The 23714-nt window shown below is 39.8% G+C and overlaps 1 protein-coding gene across 5 annotated transcripts in view; it reads left to right on the forward strand.

The window, feature by feature from the left end:
• The window catches only part of obsl1b (obscurin like cytoskeletal adaptor 1b), a 69397-nt gene that overhangs the window by 615 nt on the left and 45068 nt on the right, over positions 1 to 23714 (forward strand). For 4 of the 5 annotated variants that reach the window (XM_061723907.1, XM_061723908.1, XM_061723909.1 and 1 more), the window contains exons 2-8: positions 11364 to 12478; positions 17549 to 17818; positions 20662 to 20922; positions 21077 to 21388; positions 21775 to 22041; positions 22927 to 23202; positions 23417 to 23692. In XM_061723907.1, the coding sequence (XP_061579891.1) occupies positions 11464 to 12478; positions 17549 to 17818; positions 20662 to 20922; positions 21077 to 21388; positions 21775 to 22041; positions 22927 to 23202; positions 23417 to 23692 (2677 nt within the window). In that variant the 5' untranslated portion in view covers positions 11364 to 11463. The remainder of the gene's footprint in view (positions 1 to 11363; positions 12479 to 17548; positions 17819 to 20661; positions 20923 to 21076; positions 21389 to 21774; positions 22042 to 22926; positions 23203 to 23416; positions 23693 to 23714) is intronic. The other variant, XM_061723911.1, reaches the window with a different exon arrangement.

Here is a 23714-nt window from a genome sequence, read left to right on the forward strand (position 1 = left end):
AACTTCAAATTTCAACCTCACTTGACTTTTAGTCACTTGCTAACTGTATGAATCCAAGTAACTTAATTTTTTTTCTTCTCACCAGCTTCATTTTATTTGTTTATATACATCCATTTTTGCATTTCAAACCTGAAACACATTCCAGATACAGTTGAGGCACTAATGATTTTACCAATGTATAGTATTGGCATTCTTTTCACACTAACAAGAAGGCATCGGGGCATTGAAGAGTTTCAGTGGTTATTTTGTTCTAGTGTTTCCGCCACCTCAGGTGTCCAATAGTACAGGGTTGTTGTCTATTTTGGATTTTTCATATGAAAACCTCATCGCACATTTTTTACTGAGAACAAGTCAGGACTGCAGGGAAACCACCGCAGTACCAATGTCCTGTTGTTTCTCAGTAATGTGTGCAGTGTGGTTTTGTCTTTATTGATAAATGTATGGATGTCTCTGAAAACATGTTGCCTCCCAGGCAGCACGTGTTGTTTTAAAAACAGCGTTCTTTTTATACTTCAATGCAGCATCACAGAAGAGTAAATTACCTTTTGCCAAGTGCTCTGACACAACCTCATACTATCACCTGTTGCCACAACAGTCTGAGTGCTGCTTTCATCTTTGATTCGCACTAAACCATATCCAATTCTTTCATAATAGATCAGAAATACTGATCACATCTGACCAGAATGCACACTCCCACTGTGTGATGGACCATCCTAGATGTGTCTGAGTCCAGACTTGTCATTGTCACCTCTAGACAAGGTTAACATAAGAATTTTAGACAGTAAAGTTTGTGGCATCTGTGAATGTAGCTCCACACTGCAGTACTTGTCAAAGGTTCCCCAAAGTATTAGTATTAGTAATATCCTTTGCCCATGGTAATCATTTGCCCTATCAATGAATTGCAGCTCTCGATGGATAATTATTTGAGTGTCCAGTTTAAGCTTGATTTGTGCTTCTACGTAACAATTATTCATATAGCCTCCTTACAGGACCTACATTGAAGCTTTTATTTATTCTTGTTAGTTGTTGTTTGTGTCATTGAGTAATTACACTACCAAACTTTAGATCACAATGAAAGTTGTTTTTTTTATGCAGTGTATAGCCAGCAGTTCTGAGCTTCATTTTGTTTACTTTCTTCTTGTACCACAAGCATGGAGCAACAAAAACATAAATGATGTGAGTTGGAGCTGATGAATACTGAACTACAGTAACTTTTAGTAAAGTTACAACAATCTAATTTTCCATTCAGCTTGAAAATGAAAACAAAGAAGTATTGAGAAATACATAGATCAAAATACAATGTAACCAAGCAGAGCAATCGTATTTGTTGAGGTCCAAATCAACCTGTTACGCAGTTACATTCCTGGAGAGGTGTACGTCAGGCAAGAATTTACCGCTGCGTTGCACAAGCTGCAGATTGCTTACCTCAGCTTTGTAGCATAGTGATGACTGATGAGGAGGTGACGACTTAGCCATTGGCTAATCAAATCAAAAGTCGATGCCCTCAATCATATGTTTTCAACCAGATTGTATATATTTTCATTTTTGATGTAAAGCTGGATATTTTGCCCCCAGTGGTTAGTTGATGGACTGCAACTTTAAGTAAATCTGCATTAGCCTCAATTCTGAAGGGAAATCATCGGCACTTGCCTGAACCAGAGTATTTGGAGTTTATCCAACAGCTGCACTTGAAGTTGCATATGACTGCAGTGACACAAGAATCACACGGTCATTTACTAAAATCACGAGTTCAACAAACATGATTTGCAACTCAACATTCTAGAAATCAGAAGTACTTTATAATTTTGAGATTTACCCCTGAAGTCAGTCCAACATACATGATAATAATGCATGTTCATGCATAATTGACTTTCACATCCATCAATAAAATATATTATTATTTAATTTAATAAATAACGGCCATCTACTGGATTTTGGTTTAAAAAAAATGTATGTTAAAGACCTGACCTTTTAATCACAACACACACTTGCACGATGTGAAAGGACATCCTGGTAGTGTCTATGAACCTTGTTTGCTTTCGCAACAAGGTCATCTTGAAAATGTAAACACTACCATTAGAGCCAATAGCACTTATGCATCTTGCAGTGTTTCACCAAGACGTGTCTAGCCTATACAGTATATGTATGTGTCTTTCTGCACGGTTTAATGAATGTGAGCGAATGAGCAATGCAGTAAATTATACTTTTTGTGGATCTTTATTTTTATCCCACTATTGTGATTGCATGGACCTACATGAAAGTAAAAATGTTCAAAAAAGTCATTCTTGTGAAACTTAATCAGAAAACATGCAGGAGAGAAAAATGAGTCAAACTCTGCTAAGCTAACAAGAAAGCAACTGGTAAAACATATCAATCATTTTTTTCACACATTTGTGAACAAGGTGAAGATCTACTCATCTTTGCTGGTCTTAAGCCACTTTGATACAGAAACTATAGACACATTATAGATCCTCTCTTTATTCTTTCTCCACTGTCCAGCTGTGTATTCAGTGATCCCATGAAGGTATAATATTAATCTCCCAGTGTATGCTTTCACAAAGCATTACAGCATTTCCACAACTGAAGATGGTCATTTTGTTCTACTGTCTGGTCCACAGTCAGAGTTCCTTATGTGTCTGATCATGAACTGCTTTATTCAATCAATGCTGAGTAAATAACATAAAAAATGTGTTTTGACCTGATTACTCCACTATGAGCGCAGCAATTAATTAAAATATGTTATAAAATAGAATTCAACCTAGATAAATTAAAGAAAATGCAGCACCTCAATCTGGAAAATACATGTAAATAAAAACCTAATTAAAAATACTGTATATGTCAGCAATAAATTTAATGTGAATACATTCATGTGCAGCACGGTGGCTTAGTGGTTAGCACTGTTGCCTCACAGCAAGAAGGTCCCCGGTTCGACTCCCAGGCCCGGCAGGGGCCTTTCTGTGTGGAGTTTGCATGTTCTCCCCGTACTTGCGTGGGTTCTCTCCGGGTACTCCGGCTTCCTCCCACAGTCCAAAAACATGCATATTAGGTTAATTGATGATTCTAAATTGCCCGTAGGTGTGAGCGTGAGTGTGATTGTGAGCATGGTTTGTGTGTCTATATGTGGCCCTGGGATGGACTGGTGACCTGTCCAGGGTGTAACCCCTGCCTCTCACCTAAAATGAGCTGGGATAGGCTCCAGCAGACCCCCGTGACCCCGCAAGGGATAAAGCGGGTAAGATAATGGATGGATGGATGGACATTCATGTTCATGGATCAATTCAATTTTCTGATTTTCTGATGATTTTGCAATATAGCCAGTTCAACCATTCTCTGCTGGTCCCAAACCAGCTGAGTTCTTTCTGGAGGGTCTTTTGCTTGTTTGTCACTCAGTTAGGGGTCCTGATACTATGCTCTCTCTCTCCACTCCTGTGATGCGCCGATTGCTTTGGTCCTCCACATGGAGTTTTCAACCATCCGCACCCTGTTATGCCTTTCCATATGCCAATTCACACAGCATTAGTTTTGCCACTTTTGTGCCCTGTCTTTTACCCCCAACAAGAGAGATTATTCCTAATAGTGTTTAAATATTAATTATTGCTGTCAAGTGATTTAAAAAAGATTGAGAGATTAATTAATTAAGATCTGTATTTAATTAATCTATTTAATCTCTTTTTTAATCTCACCTAAAAATTGCTGAGAAAAGCCCTCAACTTGAGGTGTTTTCCTTTGAATTCATTACATTATTGTGGCAGATCACAACATTGATATATGACAATATAAAAAAGTGGCTTTATAAAGTCTTTTTTTTTTTTTTTAACAGACTTGAACAGATGCAGTCCTCGCCATTTACGTCCACTGTGAAAGAACATTCGCCAGCCTCTCGGTCGCAGACATGCGCATGCGTGAAGTGCTCTCCTCGAGTTTAGTTTGGCAAAGAGCATTGCTGTGGCTGGATTAATTGCTAACATCTTTGCTGCTGACGTTAGCCGTGGTTGCGCTCCCGACTGCGTGCTTTGCATTTATGTGGTAGGTTAAACTTGAGCTGCTTCGGTGGTAAGCAAAGTCCTTTCCACAAAGAACACATATCACTCTACCTTTATCAATGGTGATGTCCGGGCGTTTCGGAAATGTAAATTCCCCATTCACTGGACCGACAACTTTTACATGCTTCTCTGCTTCTCTGCTACTCACCGTTCCTCCCCAGGCCTGTCAGGCTACAATGGGAGCTACCAGTGTATGGTAAACAAGCCCAAACACAGTGACAGCCAATCAATGTCCACTTCAAGGTGGGACTGACCATTGTTTTCCACCCAAAACACAACCATAAGAATACCACCGCACAAACACAGATTTCATATTAAAGGCAACTTACAAACAGAAAAAGTAAAGTTAGAAATTAAAAAATAGATTAAAGGTGACCTATTATGGCATTTAATGTATATTTTAAACAGGCCTTGAATGTCTTAAAAACAATCAAAAGCTTGTTTTTTCTATTTAAATTAGAAATTCAGCCTCTGGGCCATGTCTCTATGTTTACCATTTCTAACCTCCTTCTCTATGAGGGATTCTGAGGGGAGGGTGAGGCTATGATAATGAGGCTCTGCGCTGATTGGCTGCCTGAATGACGTGTAGCAGGGGAGGGCACAAAGCCTTGCTGTGGCAGAAGAGCAGCCGGCTGTGTACACAAAGCTTGTCCCATGCGATGCGAGCATCAGCGACAAAATCAATTCCATTGCTTTATTTTCTATTGGACCGTCCTAACTGGCCGTGAGTTTAATGGTTTCAGTGTGGACAGAGAGCGTGCGATGTCACGCAGCTCCACGCGATAGTCGGACGCTCAAATGCAGTTATGACACAGTGTAAACGACTCCCTGGGATCTTAAAAGGAACCCTGGCTATTAAGACATGTAGGTCTTAAAAGATAAATGTTGGTATCAATTATAACAATGTGATATAAAAAACCTTGTTGATGTCTTCGTTTTTATAAAATTTGAAAATATAATTTAACTCGTAGGTCGCCATTGTTGTTTACATTCTGGGTAGTGACGTCAGACGGTGGCTCCTGCTAGCCCCCGTCCACTGTTTTGACACCCAGAAACAGATGAAAACACAGCTAAACAGGTGACGGCGCACCAGAAACACAGATCAAAACACAGCTAAACATTAAGGTGACGGCGCACCTACAAAAAAGTAAAAAAAAAAAAAAAAAAAGTACCGCACCATGAAGCATGAACTATAAAAACACCATAAAAGTCAGATAGGCTATGCCCACCCAAACGTGCATCCTACCCGTAGCCGTACGCAGGAGCCTACGCCGTAGCCTACGCTGTAGCCTACGCCGTAGCCGGCGTAGGCTACAGCGTAGACGGCGTAGCCGTGGCTCTACAGCCTGCAGCGCTCCGCCATCCGCTCTCCGCTCTCGCCGCCGCCGGGATGGAGACGCCGGTGGGCAGACTTCGCGTCAAATAGGCAAGAACATCTTTATTTAATTTAATGACGCCAGATCTGGCTGGGGTTTTTATTGTAGCATCGGCTATCTGCTAGTTGAAACTTGTGGTCGGTTAGTCTGTCTGAGTTTTATGGTGTTTTTATAGTTCATGCTTCATGGTGCTGTACTTTTTTTTTTTTTTTCTTACTTTTTTGTAGGTGCGCCGTCACCCTAATGTTTAGCTGTGTTTTGATCTGTGTTTCTGGTGCGCCGTCACCTGTTTAGCTGTGTTTTCATCTGTTTCTGGGTGTCAAAACAGTGGACGGGGGCCAGCAGGTGCCACCGTCTGACGTCACTACCCAGAATGTAAACAACAATGGCGACCTACGAGTTAAATTATATTTTCAAATTTGATAAAAACGAAGACATCAACAAGGTTTTTTATATCACATTGTTATAATTGATACCAACATTTATCTTTTAAGACCTACATGTCTTAATAGCCAGGGTTCCTTTTAAACCCTGAATTACGGTTCTGCGTTAAATCGACGCCTACCCTACACCGTAGGCTCTGCGTTGGTGTAACGCGGAACCATAAATCAGCCTTTAGTTCCCTGAAGGAAGAACGGGTCACCTCATCTTCATACTAACACTTCTTTACTCCGATTCCTCATCATTTCATTTCTTATGTTACAAGACAAATGAATCATGTTAACTGTAAAGAAATCACAACACTGAATGTTCACAAATAGCAACTTTATTGTTAAAAAATAACATTTATGCACTATTGCTGGCTCAAGGAAGGACCGTGCATTTCTTCTGAAGGTGTCGTACATAAAACAACTTCAGGTGCATTGCTTGGAAGATCTGAAACCATAAACAGAAAAAAATGTATTACTAATAGAGCTAAATACTTAGCCCATGCAAAGATCATACTTGTAGACACCGCTGTACCGTATGCACCGTACCGCTGACTCGTGTGCAGTTGCCCGGTCCGTACTGTTGGTACTGATCCTTTTATGAGGATAAGTGTCAATTCAAAACCAAATTTTTACTGTCACTCGTTGTTCAAACAGCCACACGATACACCGCTTCGAAACAATGGCGGAAGCTCTGGCCGGCGGAGTTAGTTGTGGCCGTGGTTTCATGCAGCGGAGGCCGACCGAGGCGTAGTTTGCATTTTGCTTACATAACGAAAATGCGCAAATCTGAACGGCTCGTAAAAGTCACATGACACTGGACGGCTCATCCGGGCGGCTGTACAGACCCTGAAGAATTTGGTTGGTTTCCTCCTCTGAGTTGGCAGGCTCAGGGGAGACCACTTCATATATGTTAAAGCAAGAAAAAACTTGCTTTTCATAATAGGTCCCCTTTAAGCGATTAAAAAACATAACTCGCTAAATATGCCTGTAATTAATTAATCGCAATTAATACGCTAATTTGACACCGGTAATATAAATATCAACTTCCAATGTGTTGCAGCCCTGAAAAGCAAAGTTACGTAACTTATACAACCAGGGAAAGAAACTATTTAGATGAAAAATCTCTTTTTCAAGTGTGCTGTGATTTGAGGATGCATTTCCCTGGATTAGCCATCATGAAATCCACAAAAGACCCTCAATCAGTGCAAATATTGTTGGCCCTTGGACTTTAAAATCTAAAAAAGGAAAAGGGAATGTATTGTTTCTGGATGGATGGATGGATGGATGGATGGATGGATGGATGGATGGATGGATGGATGGATGGATGGATGGATGGATGGATGGATGGATGGATGGATGGATGGATGGATGGATGGATGGATGGATGGATGGATGGATGGATGGATGGATATGTGAAACTTCACAATCTATCAACAGATATAGGAGTCCATGGGTCCGTTTCACAAAGCAGGTTTAGTGAAAACTCTGAGTCTGTTAACCCTGAAATGAGGGAAACTCTGAGTTTTCTGTTTCACAAAGGGAGGTAACTCAAACCAGAGAAAGAGAGGTAACTCTAGCCTGTTTCACAAAGAGAGGTAACTTAAGCTCTCGGTCAGTTACCGTAGTAACAGACTCTCTGAACCTAACCTGGTCGGGACCAGGTTTATCTCAATGAACCTGGAGTTTCTCTGCGTCTCCTCCTCTTTCAGAGACACACGCACATTTGATTTCCTCATTCATTCAGTCAGTAGGCGAGTTTTGGCGAAGTTCTGCCGTCTGTCATTAAAAACAGAGTCAGTATATATATTAAAAGTCCATTGTCACGAACATGGCATGTCCTTTTGATGAAGACACAATTGATGAAGGTGCAGAATTAATGCGCAGATAATTAAATATTTGTCGGGAGATGGTTATCAGACCGCGTAATACATTACATAGTCTAATTACAGGCAAAGCAATATATGTTAATCCTTTATTTGTTATAATTTTGATGATTGAATTGTTTAATGATTTCATAATATATTCTGATTTTTTGAGATTTTTTATTTGGGGTTTTCATAAACTGTGAGCCATAATCTTCAAAATTATAACAAATAAAGACTTGAAATATCTCACTTTGCATGTAGTGGGAAATAATATTTGTTTCACCTTAATTTGAATTTACTACGAATTAAGTTTTGCAATATATTCAAATTTTCCGACCTCCACCTGTATATTATTCCATAAATAAATAAGAGCATAATATGTGTCTGTATTGGTTCAATACGGAACGCAACTTTTGATTCCCAATTACGGAACAATTCCGTATTTCAAGGGACGGGTGGCAAGCCTACATAAACCTGTCCAAGCCATCAAAGACTTCCACAGGATAGCAGGTGAATGATGTAGAGATCTGTTAAATTAATTTTATATTATTCTGTGCTGCGGTGTTACTCTTTTTTCGAAAAACATGTTCAAATTCGCCGTTTTCGCGCATTAAAATCTCTTATTCCCTTCGGGTGAAAAAGGACACGGCGTGAAGTATGTGGATCTTCAGCAAATGTTAAATAAAGTCAAAAAAAAAAAAAAAAAAGTATGTGGAATCATGTTGTCGCCCGTTGCCAGGTGAATCGTTGTATCAGGGCTCTATAGATACTGGCTTTTGATAGTTGTGGCGCACGCGCTTAACTCCAGGTGAAACTACTTAGGGCCCGATTTACTAAGATCCTAAATAAAAAGTACTAAATTGCGTGTGCACTGAAAAAGTTTGCGCGTGCTGTTGTTGTGTGTTTTGCGGGTGATCAACTAAGATTGCGTGCGCAATTGATAACAGGTGCAAACAGCAGTATTTAAATGAGGTGTTGCGCGTCTTACGGTTTGCGGCGCAAACTTTTGCGCCATGGAGAGTCTGGATGGAAAGCAGGATATAGTCGCAAGCGCAAAATGAAATTTGACGAGTTGGAGTTAGAGATATTAGTGGAAGAGGCAAATTGTTGTGCCGTATTCAGCACCCCTGCCGTGAAAAGCACCCCCTTGTATATTCAATGATAAGTAGACCAAGAAAAAAAACAACACACTGACACTTCAATATATTTATATATACACACTCACACAAACACATACTTAGGAGTTTATATTATATATATTTACAAATATTATGGAAGACAACACAGTAAGCAGGCTATTAATTAATGACATCAATAACCATTTACCCGATTTTTGTTATCTGTGACTGTGATTGTGGGAAAGTATGACTATTGTGGAATCCATGAGCGCATTTAAACATGAATCATTAACACAAAACTGGACGCTAAACAGAACGTGACACGGAATGAGAATATCATTTTTGTCAGACGAGGGGGTGCTTTTCACGGCAGGGGTGCTGAATGTGGCACAACACCGGGGTATGAAGACTGCAGAACAAGTATAGGCGCACAATGAGAAACACTTTTTTCTCCATGAAAACACGTGATTTATTTATTATCACAAATAAAAAAATGAATGTGCCTCCTGTGGCAACCTTTTGCTGAATAATACTCGATTTAACATTCAAATAAAATATTTCTCCTTTTGCATGTGGAGATTAGCACCTTCCTTTCGAACGTATTAAATACAGACGCAATCACAATCCCCGCAAAAACTTTCAGGCTTGGTAAATCTCATTGCGTGTGGTAAATGGACATATTTGCATTTTCCCCTCCCAGTATTTAGCGATTTCTGGCGGGTACGCCCCGTATTGATTATTCATCAGGGCAAAAGTACTAAATGAATAGCGTGTGCTATTTTGCTCATTTGAGAGGCGCAGTCCTCTTTGCACGCTGTTAGTAGATCAGCTTGCACATTGGTTTGCGGGTGCTGTCAAGTTTGCACACGTTTTTACACACGCAAACCTTTAGTAAATCAGGCCCTTAGAGTTGAGTAAATTAACTCAAATCCGCTGTTCTGGAACCGAAAACTCAGAGTTTCCGATCTCAGAGTAGATTAACTAAGAGTTCAGGATTAGACTCAGAGTTTGTTGAACCTGCTTTGTGAAACGGACCCTATATTCATTTCATCAACCTGAATAGGTCCAAACAGCTTATCCTTGGTTATCGCAGCCCATGTCAGGAACCCTCACCCACCTTGTTGGGACCTGAATTGCCGAGGTGGACTGTAACCAGGAGTGATTCGATTCACGATTCACGTGTTGCATCACAAGTAACTGTTATTCCATTGGAAGAGTTTGGCCTAATTTTGATGCTTCCGTATTTGAATTTGGTTCAGTGTGGTTTCATTTCAGCCATTCTTACTACATCTAAGTCTCTGAGCACTTATACCTTCTGCTGTTTTCAGGCCCTTTTTGTAGGTAACTCTGGAATGAACTGAAACTTGAGGAAAATGGTTAGCCATTGGTTTTGTATTTATTTAATTTTTTTTAAATAGTTCAGTTTTTGCTCTTTTTGGATTCCTTTGGGGTTTTTTGAGCAAACATTTCAGTAACACCTGAAAACTGTATAAGACCAGATTTTTTTCCCTCTCTCTTTGGGGTATACGCATCTTACATACAAATGAAAAATACTTTGAAAGGTTGGGGAGACTACCAGTCATCATTCAGGAATTTCTCTGTGTATTTTAAGCCACCCCCGCCCCAAAAAAACAAAAAAAATCATTGCTATGGTCATCATTAATATATTGCTATGAAATACAAGTAAAACATATCCATCAAAATGACTGCAAATTGATGCAATGAATTGGCCTCAAAAGTCTCCATGAGTAACTTTACTGGATCAACAATCTGAACTTCTCAGCATTCAATGGTCCCAAAATAGACCCACACAGCTAACTGATAAATACATTCTTTAAAGGCTATGATTACAAAAATGTGTGTTCAAGAAGGCCAATTTTGAGGCTGAGGTAGAGAATAGAACATTTCTAAGATTGCCCATATTATATTGTAGATGTAAGAAAAAAAAGAAAAAGGTTTTCACAGTGAGATTTAAAGAATATTTTTATAGAACTGCCACAAATGTTGTGATGGAGGTTCAGAAAAGTCTTTCTGGTGAGCAGACTGTGATTTGGCTGATGTTTGTGAGCCCTCTTTGTGATATCTGACACACACTCCTACTCAGGTCTTTATTTATGGCTTACTATATTAAGCACTTTCCCATTGAAATACAGCACCAGCTGTACCGGTGGTGTTTTGTGGCTGCTGTTGCAAGACGACTGGACTCTTCCTGTGCTATGCTTTTCTCTCATGCAGACAGATTTGCAGTAATTCAATTATCCCTCATAATCATACCATCTGTTTGTGCTGAAATGCATGCACTTCAAGGGGGCAAAGGGTGACTGTTGGAATGGTAGTAGTTTTATTTTACTCTCCTAATGATAATCAACAATTTCCTCCATAAAACTGTATTAACAGTGTTATTTAAATGCATCTTTAGTGCTTATTGTTTATTTTACTGGTTAAATATGTGTATATATTATTTACATATGTAATAAAGGACCAGCATAATTTTATGTTAACATTATGCCTTTCTTATTTCTTTCTTTAGAAACGTGCAGTGCAGAAGTTGGACACTTTTGCCCCAGTGAATAACCACTTATTGATCTCCTGAACTAATTGAGATAAATAAAGCTGTCCCTGCAGCAGAAATGGATGTGTTTGGTGGTGCACCACGTTTTTTAGCCTATCCAAGACCTGTAGTGGTCCAAAGTGGGACTGATGCAGTCCTGAAGTGTCAGATTAGTGGCGATCCAAGGCCTGCTGTTATTTGGGAGCGAAACAATGAAAAGATCGACCCAGAAGGACGATACAGGGTCTTTGAGGATGGAAATGTTTACAACCTCATCATTTCAGCTGTTTCTATTGAGGACAGTGGTCAGTACATATGCAAAGCTAAGAACAGCATCGGGGAAACGTATGCAGCAGCCACACTGAGGGTGGAAGGTGAGGCCCAAGAAATGGAGTTCCGAGAGGAAAATAAGCCACGATTCCTCATCAAGCCTCTTTCCACCCGGGTTGGCCGCGGAGATGATGCCGTCTTCTCCTGTAAGCTCTGGGGAAACCCACGACCAGAAGTTGTTTGGGAAAAGGATGGAAGAAAACTCAACGATATATTTGAGAGCACACATTTCAGTGTGGGCTACCAGGACGGCGGATGGTTCCAGCTCAAAATCTTTAAGACTCGCACTCCAGATGGCGGTGTATATACGTGCAAAGCTAGGAATGAGTTTGGTGAAGCACTGGCAGGGGCTGTGTTGCTTGTTGATGCAGGTCCAGGACACGAAGAAGAGGGAAGCCGTAATGGCTACACAAACGGCCACTGGAAAACCCACCACGGAAAACAAAGGAGCAGTAGACAAGTGCCAAACCGACTGAAAGATGACTCCATGACAAAGTCCACAAAAGTAAAAATGTTTGCTGTAACTGAGGGCAAACATGCAAAATTCCGCTGCTTTGTAACTGGTAAACCCAAACCGGAAATAATCTGGAGAAAGGATGGCAGGCTTATACTGTCTGGAAGGCGATACTTGTTATACGAGGACAGGGAAGGGTACTTCACACTTAAAGTTCTGTATTGTAAGCAAAAGGATAATGGAGTTTATGTCTGTGCTGCATCAAATACTGCAGGACAAACGCTCAGTGCTGTACACCTCTCTGTCAAGGGTAAGTCAAGATTCCTTTTAATAGCTCAACAGACTGGCAAGAAAAATAATCCCCTGGAATTACCTGTTTTTTTGCATTAATTTGCTGTCGATGTCACAATAATAGAAAAACATGTCATGTTTAAGCTGATAAAATACAAACTTTTACAGTTTCTCACATGTTTACTGAATACATCTATTCAATATTCATAGTGCTGGTGGAGAAACTTGGAGAGCCCATAGACTTTAGTACTTTAGTGAAAGCTAATTGGAGTCAGTAGTTTGTATACCTGGAATCCAATTAAGGAAATACATTTGGAGGTATGATTTAAAACTACTTGATAAAAGTATATCTTATGTTTGCTGTTCATAAGAAGCATTAGCTGGTTTGAACTTTGCTTCTGCAGATGTACAATCAAAAGTAGTTGATCTACATAAGACTTGGTCTAGTAGTTATAGATATTATCCATAAACTGATATGATTTTGTACTGAGGCTAGACTTATTTCCCATGCTGGAGCCAAAATAAAGAAGAACTTAATAAATAAAGAACTTGCTAATAACAAGATTGAAGACATAATTGAAACTGATGAATCTGTTTATGAGTCTACGGTACATGAATAAAAAACTCAGGGAACCATGGCAGAACACCATGAAGGACGCTGCTCCTCTCCACAAAAAAAAACCAACAAAAGAGTATCATCACCAGACAAATATTTTATATATCGATTAAACATAACTTACCATCATCAAAATGTTATCCCAACTGTGTATTACCATTGTGATTTTAGCTTTGCTTTGTTGCCGCAGGGCTTGGACTATTTGGCCTCAATGAAGTGAAAATCAGTTCCAGTTTCCCAAAATACTCTATTAAAATAGAAATAGAATCGAGGGAGCTCCCCACCAGCTTAGTAGAAGATGCAACAGGTCAATAACCCTAACCAGAGAAATAAATACACCACGGAGGGGCTTCAGAGTTGAATTCCTTCATTGTGATTCTCACCAAACATCATGCAAACATGTCAGAGTCGAAGGAGTGAAATGAGGTGAAATGGTCAAAACAATCTTTAAGTCAGTGCAACCAAAAGGAAGCTCAACTAGACATTAACTCCAAGGCATCACTTACTTTCTTGCCAAAACTATTGCCCCTTTGCCATTATATCTTTTTTGAGTCACCTTGCCTTGCACGACTCTACTCGCCCCGGTCTAATTCATTTTCCATTACAGTTCAGGGCCACATCAATGTGGGTGGGGCCACTTTCTCATTCCACTTTTCCCCATTGAGCCCCCTGTGGATGCAGTTGTTGGCCACAAGGCACAGAAACACGTGGACTGTTAAAACAATGAAAGAAGCAATAGGTCACCTCAGCTGACCCACCAGTTTCTAAAGAGAGGTTTTGAGGCCCATTTTTTTTCGTACGGTGCACATCCATGTTGCTCAGGAAGCCAACGGAAACACACCATGGATCTATAATATTAACAGTGCCCAAAATGGCCGCCCATTCATTTCAATGCATTCTGCTCAGCCAGCGCATGTGCCGAAAAAATCTCTGACTTCCGGGTTTACTTCCGTATACACGGGCCCATAGAGCATGCGCAGTTGAGTCACCTCCCATGATGCTCTGGGGCCTCCCATCATGCCCCGGGGCAATGACGCGAGTATTAATATAATATGTATTAATATAATATCTTAATTAATGTATATTATTACATGTATAGTATTACATATAGTATGAATGTATTAATATAATATAATTACATAATATATATTAATATAAAACATCCGTGGAATGCACGGACACGGCTGTGACGTCAACCGTGACGTCACGCCCAGAAAGAGACTTTTCTTTGACTTTTCTGGCCGCTATAAAACATTTTTGACGGATATAAGGTCCATGACTTAAAAATATAGAATACAAAGATTAGTAATTGCCGGTGATTACAGCTGGAGGTGTCCTGTGAACAGTTTTAGAGGCTTCTCTTTTACTATTGCAGTCTATGGGAAAAAAGCTTTCTGGGCCCCATGGGATTTTTTGTTGCAGTACCGCGGCTGGCCACTGGAAAAAATCGGCACACCTTCTGAGCGCGAGACTGGAGGGCTGGAACACACCCACTGTATGTTCATCAACGTTAGCTTTGGCAGCCAGCTTCTGCAGCAGCTCCCTGCCAAAATATCTCCAGAGCTGCCAGCAGACGTTAATAATGAAATATACCATTTAACATGTTTCATTTAACATTAAATATATCATTTAACCCAGCTCCCACCAGAGCAGGAGATTTTCACCACCACTCTGCATCTAGACCACAATTGAATCACACATCTGCGAAGCTGCTGGTTGATACTGCACTGGCCCAGCAACACTGATTAATACTATTCAATAATTATAAAATTGATTCAATAGCGCTGCATTGGCCTGCATTCAGGATAAACGGAGTTAATAACAGTGGTCATGGAAAGGGAGTCGGTGAGGCTGATGTAGGTGGGTGACATGCTACCATTCCATAAAGGTAGTTGCATTTCTCTGTCCTTCTGCAGCTGGAACATGTATTGCACTGTACACATAACATCTACAGTTTAGTAATAAAAACAAACACCTTTAAACTAAAACAATTGCAAAGCGAAATAAAGTTATAACTTTATATTTACTTTCCCTTGTTGCCGGAAAATGCATTCTGGGATACTACTCAAGTTTATACAATCCTCCACTGGATGCTTCGTTGATAAAATGGGTAGAGCTAAGGCTCAGATGCATTCTTGAGATTGGAACAGTACTTCAGCTGCAGATGATGATGTTTCACAAATACACACAAGAACACATACTGAGAAACGGCCAAGACACACTCACAGGGCTGACAAGACACAGGTGCAAACAATCAGGGGAATGAGGTCAAGGAAAGCAAAACAGAAAACGACAAGACAAAGACAGACCTTCAGAGTAAAACAGGAAGTGAAGTTAACACAAACAGAAGCAGACAGAGGCAAAAAAACAAGACAACACCCAACAACACCAACATAAAAGCAAACCAAGATCCTAAAAGAAACACCAAAACTAAAGATTCAATTATAACACAAGAAATGAAACTAAAAACCCTACCACAAAAACCCTGAACAATGACAATAGTTCTGTCAAACCCTTTTCGTAAGGGATGTAGTTTGTGTTCTAATTATGTGATTTGACATATCAGTGCATATTTTCTTTGCTTTATTGGATTTTGAAGGTCTTTTGCTGCCCCCCCCCCCCCCCCCCCAAAAAAAAAAAAATATACAGAAACAGATCACAAGGCTTAAGATTCAGTTTTGTAAAGATTGATTTTATAGGTGCATGTAAATTCATCATGTTTGATATGACACATCCCAAGTTTATCCAAAACTTCTTTATTGTTTATGAAGAACTGTTGTGCATTACACTCACAAAAAACTAAATGACAATTTCAAGAGCCAGGGATATTGTTTGCTCTCATTTGTTGGCCACAGCCTCTAAAATATCATTCTTTCATTGCTATATCTTGGATTGTTTTATTCTACAGGGTGCACACATTTCAGATGTTTTGAATATTCTGTTTATTTAAAAAAAAGAACAAAATCTGTAGTGGTTAAAATTTAAATATTGTGTAGTAAATTATAGTAATAATTTTATTATAATAGCGTGTTATCAGAATAAGCGTGTTATCAGTATAAGCACATAATGTTAGTCCATTTCTTTAGCTTCTGAGATCAAATTATGTTTTATGCCTAACGGTTGCAAAAAAACAATTAATTTCAAGGATTTCACATACTTTTTCTTGCCACTGTATGCATCATGCAAAGACAATTAAGCAATTTTTAAGAGTAAATACAGACACAGTCCAAGCCTGTGATGCCTTTTTCAGTGAGTAAAAGAGTGAGGAGGGAGTGGTATGTCTTGGATTATATTTCTGTCCATCTGATGCTGGAATGATGTCAGGGGGATAAAGAAGTGCACTGAGATCATATATTGGGGCAGAGCCAAAGCAGGATGGGAAAATGAAATCTTATAAAGTCTTGATGGCTTGAATATGATATTCGTCTCCATGGAAACCTTAAAAACATTGAAAATCATTTCAATTGCAAGTGAAACAGGCGAATATTTTAAAAACAAAACAGTTTATAATTTATAACTTAATCTTACATTTCCTTATCCCATTAACTCTGACAGTGATAATGCATGTAAAGAGGTATGTCAGCATATTCAACGCAACTCTTATACATATGATCCATTTTATTAATTGTAAATATCAACACACGGTACCAGAAATTAGAGTTGGTCATTTGGTAAATGAGTAGGTCATAAAGTCTGTAAGTATGAACTATTAGAAAATTGTCCTGGGCCGACTGTACAGTTAATGTAAAAAAGTCTAAATAAAATTTGACCCTTGAGGTGTCTAAACAGAAAAGGTTCATCAGCTAGAGGTAGATTTCAGTTGCTGCCTGATGTCTGCAAAGTCACAGTTTACGATATAGGGGAGTGGGGTGTCTTTTGCAGGGGGATCACATTTCCCACATGCGCCAAAAAACATCCAAACTCATGGCACCGTTGGACTGTTATGCAGTATCAGAGAGAAACGATAACACTGAAATGGAGCTGGTCAGTGGGAGCAATTCATAGCAGGGGTCAGTTTTGTAATGTGCCTTAATAAGAATTTAAGTAGGATAAAGAAATGATGAACTTTGTATAGAGGCCACTGAATACAGTCCACATTTTGTTGTTTACAACTGTCTGGTTCTGTCTGATGGTGTCAGTTACAAACAGTTTATTCCCTATCTAACACCCCAGTGTGTTAATAACATTCCCATTCCACAACTAAATAGGTCTCATGTCTTATGATTTTCCTCATCTTGTTTGCACAACTGGAATTTGCCCTTAAATATATTTGTCACAGTGTACCAACAAATATGTACATGTGTTCCTTTTGCATGGTTCACTTGTTTAAACAATCTATGCTGATAATCTGTTATAAATATGCCTTTATAGACAGAGCGTAATATGATTACATTATCTTTTTATTCTTTACAACAATGGCACATGTTGTATTGGCTTAATTAAAGTGCTGTCCTTCCTTTTCTTTGATCCCAGAGCCGCCAGTGCGGTTCAAGCAACCTCTCATTGATCTAGAAGTATGGGAACGAGACTTAGCTGTTCTCGAGTGTGAAGTTCCAGAAGACTCTGTTCCCATCACATGGTATCTGGAAGATCGACGACTGCAGCCAGGGGCCAAATATGGAATGGAGGAGTGGGGAACAAAACGACGACTAACAATCCGTGACATTGGAGTTGATGATGATGGGATTTACCTCTGTGAGATGCCTGATGGAGGTAGAAGTATAGCAGAGGTAGCTGTCAAAGGTAAAGCTGTTTCTGAATATGCAGTGGTTTATTGTTTATAATTCAGTAAGAAGGTGAGAAGCTTTTGCAAAATGGTTCAGTTGAGCAATCTTGAAATTTCTCCCGATTTTTTGAATTGCCTAAATATCCATTCCAATCTTTCTTAACTAAATTGTTTTTTAAAAACTTCAACGATTTTGTAACACAGTTTATAACAAAGTAAACTTCCATTTTTAACTACTCCCCAAAGCTTCACCAATTCATAGACACTGTTCTCGTACCCAGTCATGATAACAATCACCTTTTGGCATACATCCATCCATCCATCCATCCAACCATTGAACAGGTCCACACCCCCCCACCTCTAGTTCTATCTGGAGGACACGGTGACCCCTCAGCCAGCCATCATCGTAATGTCTCCAGAGTCCCAAGTCTTTAAAGAGGCCCGCACCCACGGGGACATGATTTAAATACCTGACCCAGAAGGCATCCTGCTCAAACCATTTCAACTGGCTCCTCCACATTAAAAGGAGCCAGTTGGGAATTCTACATGAATGAAGGAGGCTGGGGGGGCCGAGCTCAGCCTGAATGAGCAATGTGGGTCTGCCCTGTTTTGCACTCATTATCTGCAGGAGGGGCCACACGGGCCTGGTGCTATGTAATATGGGTAGCAGCTAAAGGTGTGGACCTGGCTCTCTCATCCATTTTTTCTAGAACAGTTTTTTTTTTTTCGGATATAGACTGTCACATCTTTGGTGGGGTAGAAATGTGAGCTTGTGCATGAAATTATGGGTGGCTGGATATAATTGGATTCAGCACAACCCACAGAGTGTGTTCACAGAACTCCTTGAGAGGTTGGACCTACTCTAGAATTGCCAAAGGTTACAGGTTTAAGAGTAGAATGGACGTACTTATAGTTCATCTGGTTCAGAACCTATACTTTTGAGTTTTCCACACTAGATGAGAGCACAGCTTCAACGTACCTTTGAGTGGGGCACTGGGCTCTGACTGATGGGGTCATTAATGAGGTATGGTACTCCTAAAGGGGGTTTAGTCGTTCTACTGAGACTTAAAAGCTCATGTGGATACTGATGGTGTTACCTGGAGGGGATTGGAAGAAATCCACTCTTCAGTTCGAATCTAAATAGTGCTCTGTTATTGGACTTCTGTGCTAGTTTGGACTTACGCATCATAGTTGGCCCATAATGGGGGCCCTGGACAGCTCAGTTGGTTGAGAGGGCACACCATGCACAGAGGCTATCGCCCTTGTGCGGGTGGCACAGGTTCTAATCGCAGCCTGTGGTTCTTTACTGCATTTCTTCCCCCCTCTCTCAACCTCAGATTCCTGTCTAGCCACTTTCAAGATAAAGGCCACTAGAGCCACAAAAAAAATGTTGGTCCATAATAAAGACTATTTATACATATGAGCATGTGGTACCAAAAAACTCATATTTCAATGATCAACTTCAAAAATGTGTCATTGGATTTGCAACCAGATGTCTTTGGACTCTTAGTTGAAGACAGAAACTGAGTAGTAAACTAATCACCAGGTAGGAAGTTGGATGAGATGGGTGGGGAAGATGGCAGACAGAACCAGTTTGCCCAAAAGTATATTGATGTTTTGCTGGAAAGGTTTGGCAAAAAATGGCAGAAAGATCTTCAGCTCGGCCGGAGATAATAAGTTCAAATTGGCCAGGTTCTGAAACTTAATTGTCAAAGCAACCCACAAAAGTGGCAGTGGTGGCAGTCTAAAAGCCCAGTGGTGGACAACATAGTTGAGGGAGATGAGGAAAGAGTTCTTTTAAGCCCAGTTAGTTAAACAAAGACATCTGAGGCAGGGCAAGAGGACTACATTGTTATATTTAGATGATGTTGTGGAGCTGCTTAGGTTGGCTTTCGCAATATTTCACAAATAGTGAGGACTGTGCCTCTTAATTGGAAGACAAGAGTGCTGGAGTGTAGTGGATATACCCCGGCCTCTTGCCTGTAATGAGCTGGAATAGGTTCGAGCACACCCCCGTGACCCTGAACAGGATTAAATGGGTATAGAAAATGGATGGATAGAGAACAAAGTTTGATTGATATTTGAAACTGAGATTCAGATTCACACCTGGCTCAAAAGCTGTGACAAAAATGGGAGACAGGCAAGGTGATCTAAGGGAAAAATAATTTATTTTACAAAAGTATAGATCTGTGAAGGTCAACCACAGCCCGTCCGAGGGATGTGTGTACAAACACTGCTGCCCGCTCCCACCAGTTCTAATCTGGAGGCCAATAAACAATCACAACTCTGTAACTGGCTGGAAACCGGCCCTTTAACACTAGCCCATGTGTACACAATTTGGCAGCCAAGCCATCCACCTGCTACTTAAAAGAGAAGAACATAACAGGGACGCCTAATGGACTGGAGGGGGCTTTCAGGAAAAAACATTGGTTCTGTCCTGGCTGTGGAATGCTGAACCAGCCCTTTAAGCTTGGGCATCCGTGAGGGTTTGCCCATCCAGTCCACGTGTGCTTTGAGGACTTAGAGAAGGCATTCAGCTGTGTCCCACAAGGTATTTTATTGGGGGTGCTCGGGGAGTATGACATGCTGAGTCCATTGTTATGGGTTACTCTATACAAACGAGGCAACAGTTTGTCCATTCAGAGCTGACCTTTATCAGTGATTCCAATTATGTTAATGGCCAGAATGTTTATAGACAGGAATGTACAAATAAATGGTGTTGTTTTGTCGGTATCAGATCACTGTCTTTTAGGTGTTAATTTCAAGCTGCACACTGTTTCTAAATTTGCAGAGCCTCATGTCCATGAAATATACAGAATATATGTTCTTTAAGTCTGACACAATTTCTCTTTCCTTGAAGGTACAATTGTACGGAAGCTTCCGAGAAAAGTTGACGTCTTGGAAGGTGAAAATGCTGCCTTTTGTGTTGAGGTAGAAAAAGAAGAGATGGACATCCATTGGTACAAAGATGGCACAGAACTGCGTGAAACCCATCAAACAATCCTTAAGTCTTTCGGTCGAACTCACATTCTGGTTTTTGTCAATACAATGCCCCAAGACTCTGGCTTGGTGACTTTCCTTGTGGCCAAGTCCATGACTTCCTCTCAGTTAAGAGTAAAAGGTGGGTTACATTCACAGTAAATTATTCGAACATTTGGCATTTGTTGTTATTTGGACATGTTTTGAAAAGTTATACATTTGTTTTCTAAATTTTAAAGAAACACACACCTATATGTATATATAATATACACACACACAGTGTTTTCTTGTTTCAGCGGCCAGACATTGTCCTCCAAGTTGTCCTGTGGGGGTGCAGATCAACACAGAGCGTGCTAATGCAGCGCTTCTCTCATGGGTTCCTGCTTCTGACACACGAAAAAACCCTCCATCCGGATATGTCCTTGAAAGACAAGAAGTAGGCACCGGATCACAGGAGTGGGTCCAGTGCCTGACCACTGACTCTGCAACTTCTGTGGAGATCCTTGGTGACAGTGTCCCATGTGAAGCTGATTATCGCTTTCGCATTTGCAGCGTAAACAAATACGGGAAGAGCAACAATGTTGAGTTCCCTAAAACTGTTCACCTAGGTAACTTTGATTATAATAAGACAGCTGTGCTTTATTCACAATGATTTTGTTTTTCCTGATTAATTACCACATGATTAAGACCATGACTTTAATTGATTGATTGATCCTGAAAGGTTTGCATCAAATGGAACTGGTTTTCCTTTTATCAGTTCTTAAAGACACACCACCTTCTATACAAAAGGCTTCCATAATTCGAACTAACTGGTGGAAGGTTTCAGGCTTATAACATGTTGAAGTCACATGTACTGTAAGCCTCTTGGATGCAAGGTGAAACATATTCAAAGAAAAGAAGCTCACATGCCTTTGATTCAAACTTTTGAGGATTATCATGACCTAGATGAATGAGAATTTACACCAACTGATTGATGATGATTTTTCCTTTTCAGTTCCTGTCGCCAGAATACAAGCTCCTTTACAGGATGCTTTGGTGCCCGAGGGACAAGATGCACTATTCACCATCGAACTTTCTGCTTCAGTTATTGGTACATGGTTCTTAAATGGGACTCAGCTACAGGACGATGAGCGCTATTCCATGCGACGCTCAAGAACACACCAATCCCTTCGCATTCGAGGAGTACGAGATACAGACAATGGAGCTGAGATTACATTCATTGCCTATGGTATCCGCGATTCTGCTGCACTCTACATTCAAGGTATATGCAGGTTATCATCTGGTTTATTTATTTTTATATGTATATACGTATATATATATATATATATATATATATATATATATATATATATATATATTTTTTTTATATGTATATACGTATATATGTATATATATATATATATATATATATATATATATATATATATATATATATATATATATATACAGAGGTGGACAGAGTGCTCGACCCCAGTACTTGAGTAAGAGTACAAATACTACTGGTCAAAATTTACTCCGTTACAAGTAAAAGTAGCTCAGTCAAAATATTACTCGAGTAAGAGTAGAAAAGTACTTGCTTTTAAAGGTACTTAAGTATCCAAAAGTAAATGCTTTTAAATTTACTTTAAGTAAAAGTAAGAGTAAGAGTAAATTTCTTATTTTCCACATCAGTAAATTACTATATTTTTTCTAAATTAATTGTTGCGGCTCTGTCTTGACAAACGCAGGCTACTTTGGCGGTATCATTTTGAGAAGGCTTGACATATTTCCGCTTTACGTACATCCCAGTGGAGAGCGTGCACTGTGATAGGTCTCCTCCTTTGACAAAAACAGCTTGTGTCCAATAGGATTTTAGAGAAGAAGAAAAAAGAGCAGACCTGAAAGTAACGAGTACTTTTCAGCCTTCCTAGAAATGTACTCGAGTAAAAGTAAAAATATTTGTCTTGGAAATGTATTCAAGTAAGAGTAATAAGTACCAAAGAAATCTAATACTCAAGTAAAGTACAAATCCTCTGGATATGTACTTAAGTACAGTACTCAAGTAAATTTACTCCGTTACTGTCCACCACTGTATATATATATATATATACATACATACGTACACACACACACATATAGCTAAGATATTATATATTATACTTTGCAGCTCCATTGGTCAAGTTTTCACCACTGTCCGAGATGGATCGAAACAAGTTTGTGGAACTGGGGAACCCGATTGTGCTCTACTGTGAGCTGTCAGACCCTGCCGCTTCAGTGCTCTGGTACAAGAATGGGGTGCAATTACAAACAATGGAGTGTCTTCATATCCAATCAGAAGGCACCATGAGACGAATTGTTATCCAATCAGCAGAGTTCTCACATTCAGGTGTATACTGCTGTGATGCCATTGATGATGTCATCAGGTTCAATGTGGAAGTAGAAGGTGAGTGGCTTACGTTCTTTACAATAATTACTCAATAATGTCTTTAATAGAATGCAACCATCTTGCAGTCACTTGTATTCACTTCTCCAGTGTTTTTTTTTTGTTTGTTTGTTTGTTTGTTTTACTTATATGTTGTCTCAGTTTTATATCTGGCTTTTGAAATCACATATCTTCTACAACTTAACAATCTGTTACAATATCCAAATATCCATAGCTCCCCCTGTGAGGTTTACAGCAATTCCAGATGCTGAGAGGAACAAAAGCATCCAAACAGGCTGCCCGATTGTTTTACAATGTGAGCTCTCAGATCCTTCTGCCCAGGTGCACTGGTACAAAGATGGGTCAAAGCTCCATCCTCAGACTGGAGTAGATGTTATAAGTGATGGCCTGGGGAGGAAGCTAATTGTCCATTCAGCAGAAGTTGCCCACTCTGGCTTGTACTGCTGCAAGACAAAGGGTGACAGCATCACATTCAATGTGGACATCAGAGGTGATTTGTTTAACTTGATGTG

Source organism: Cololabis saira, chromosome 6 (genome assembly GCF_033807715.1).
Source record: "Cololabis saira isolate AMF1-May2022 chromosome 6, fColSai1.1, whole genome shotgun sequence".
Lineage (NCBI taxonomy): Eukaryota > Metazoa > Chordata > Actinopteri > Beloniformes > Belonidae > Cololabis > Cololabis saira.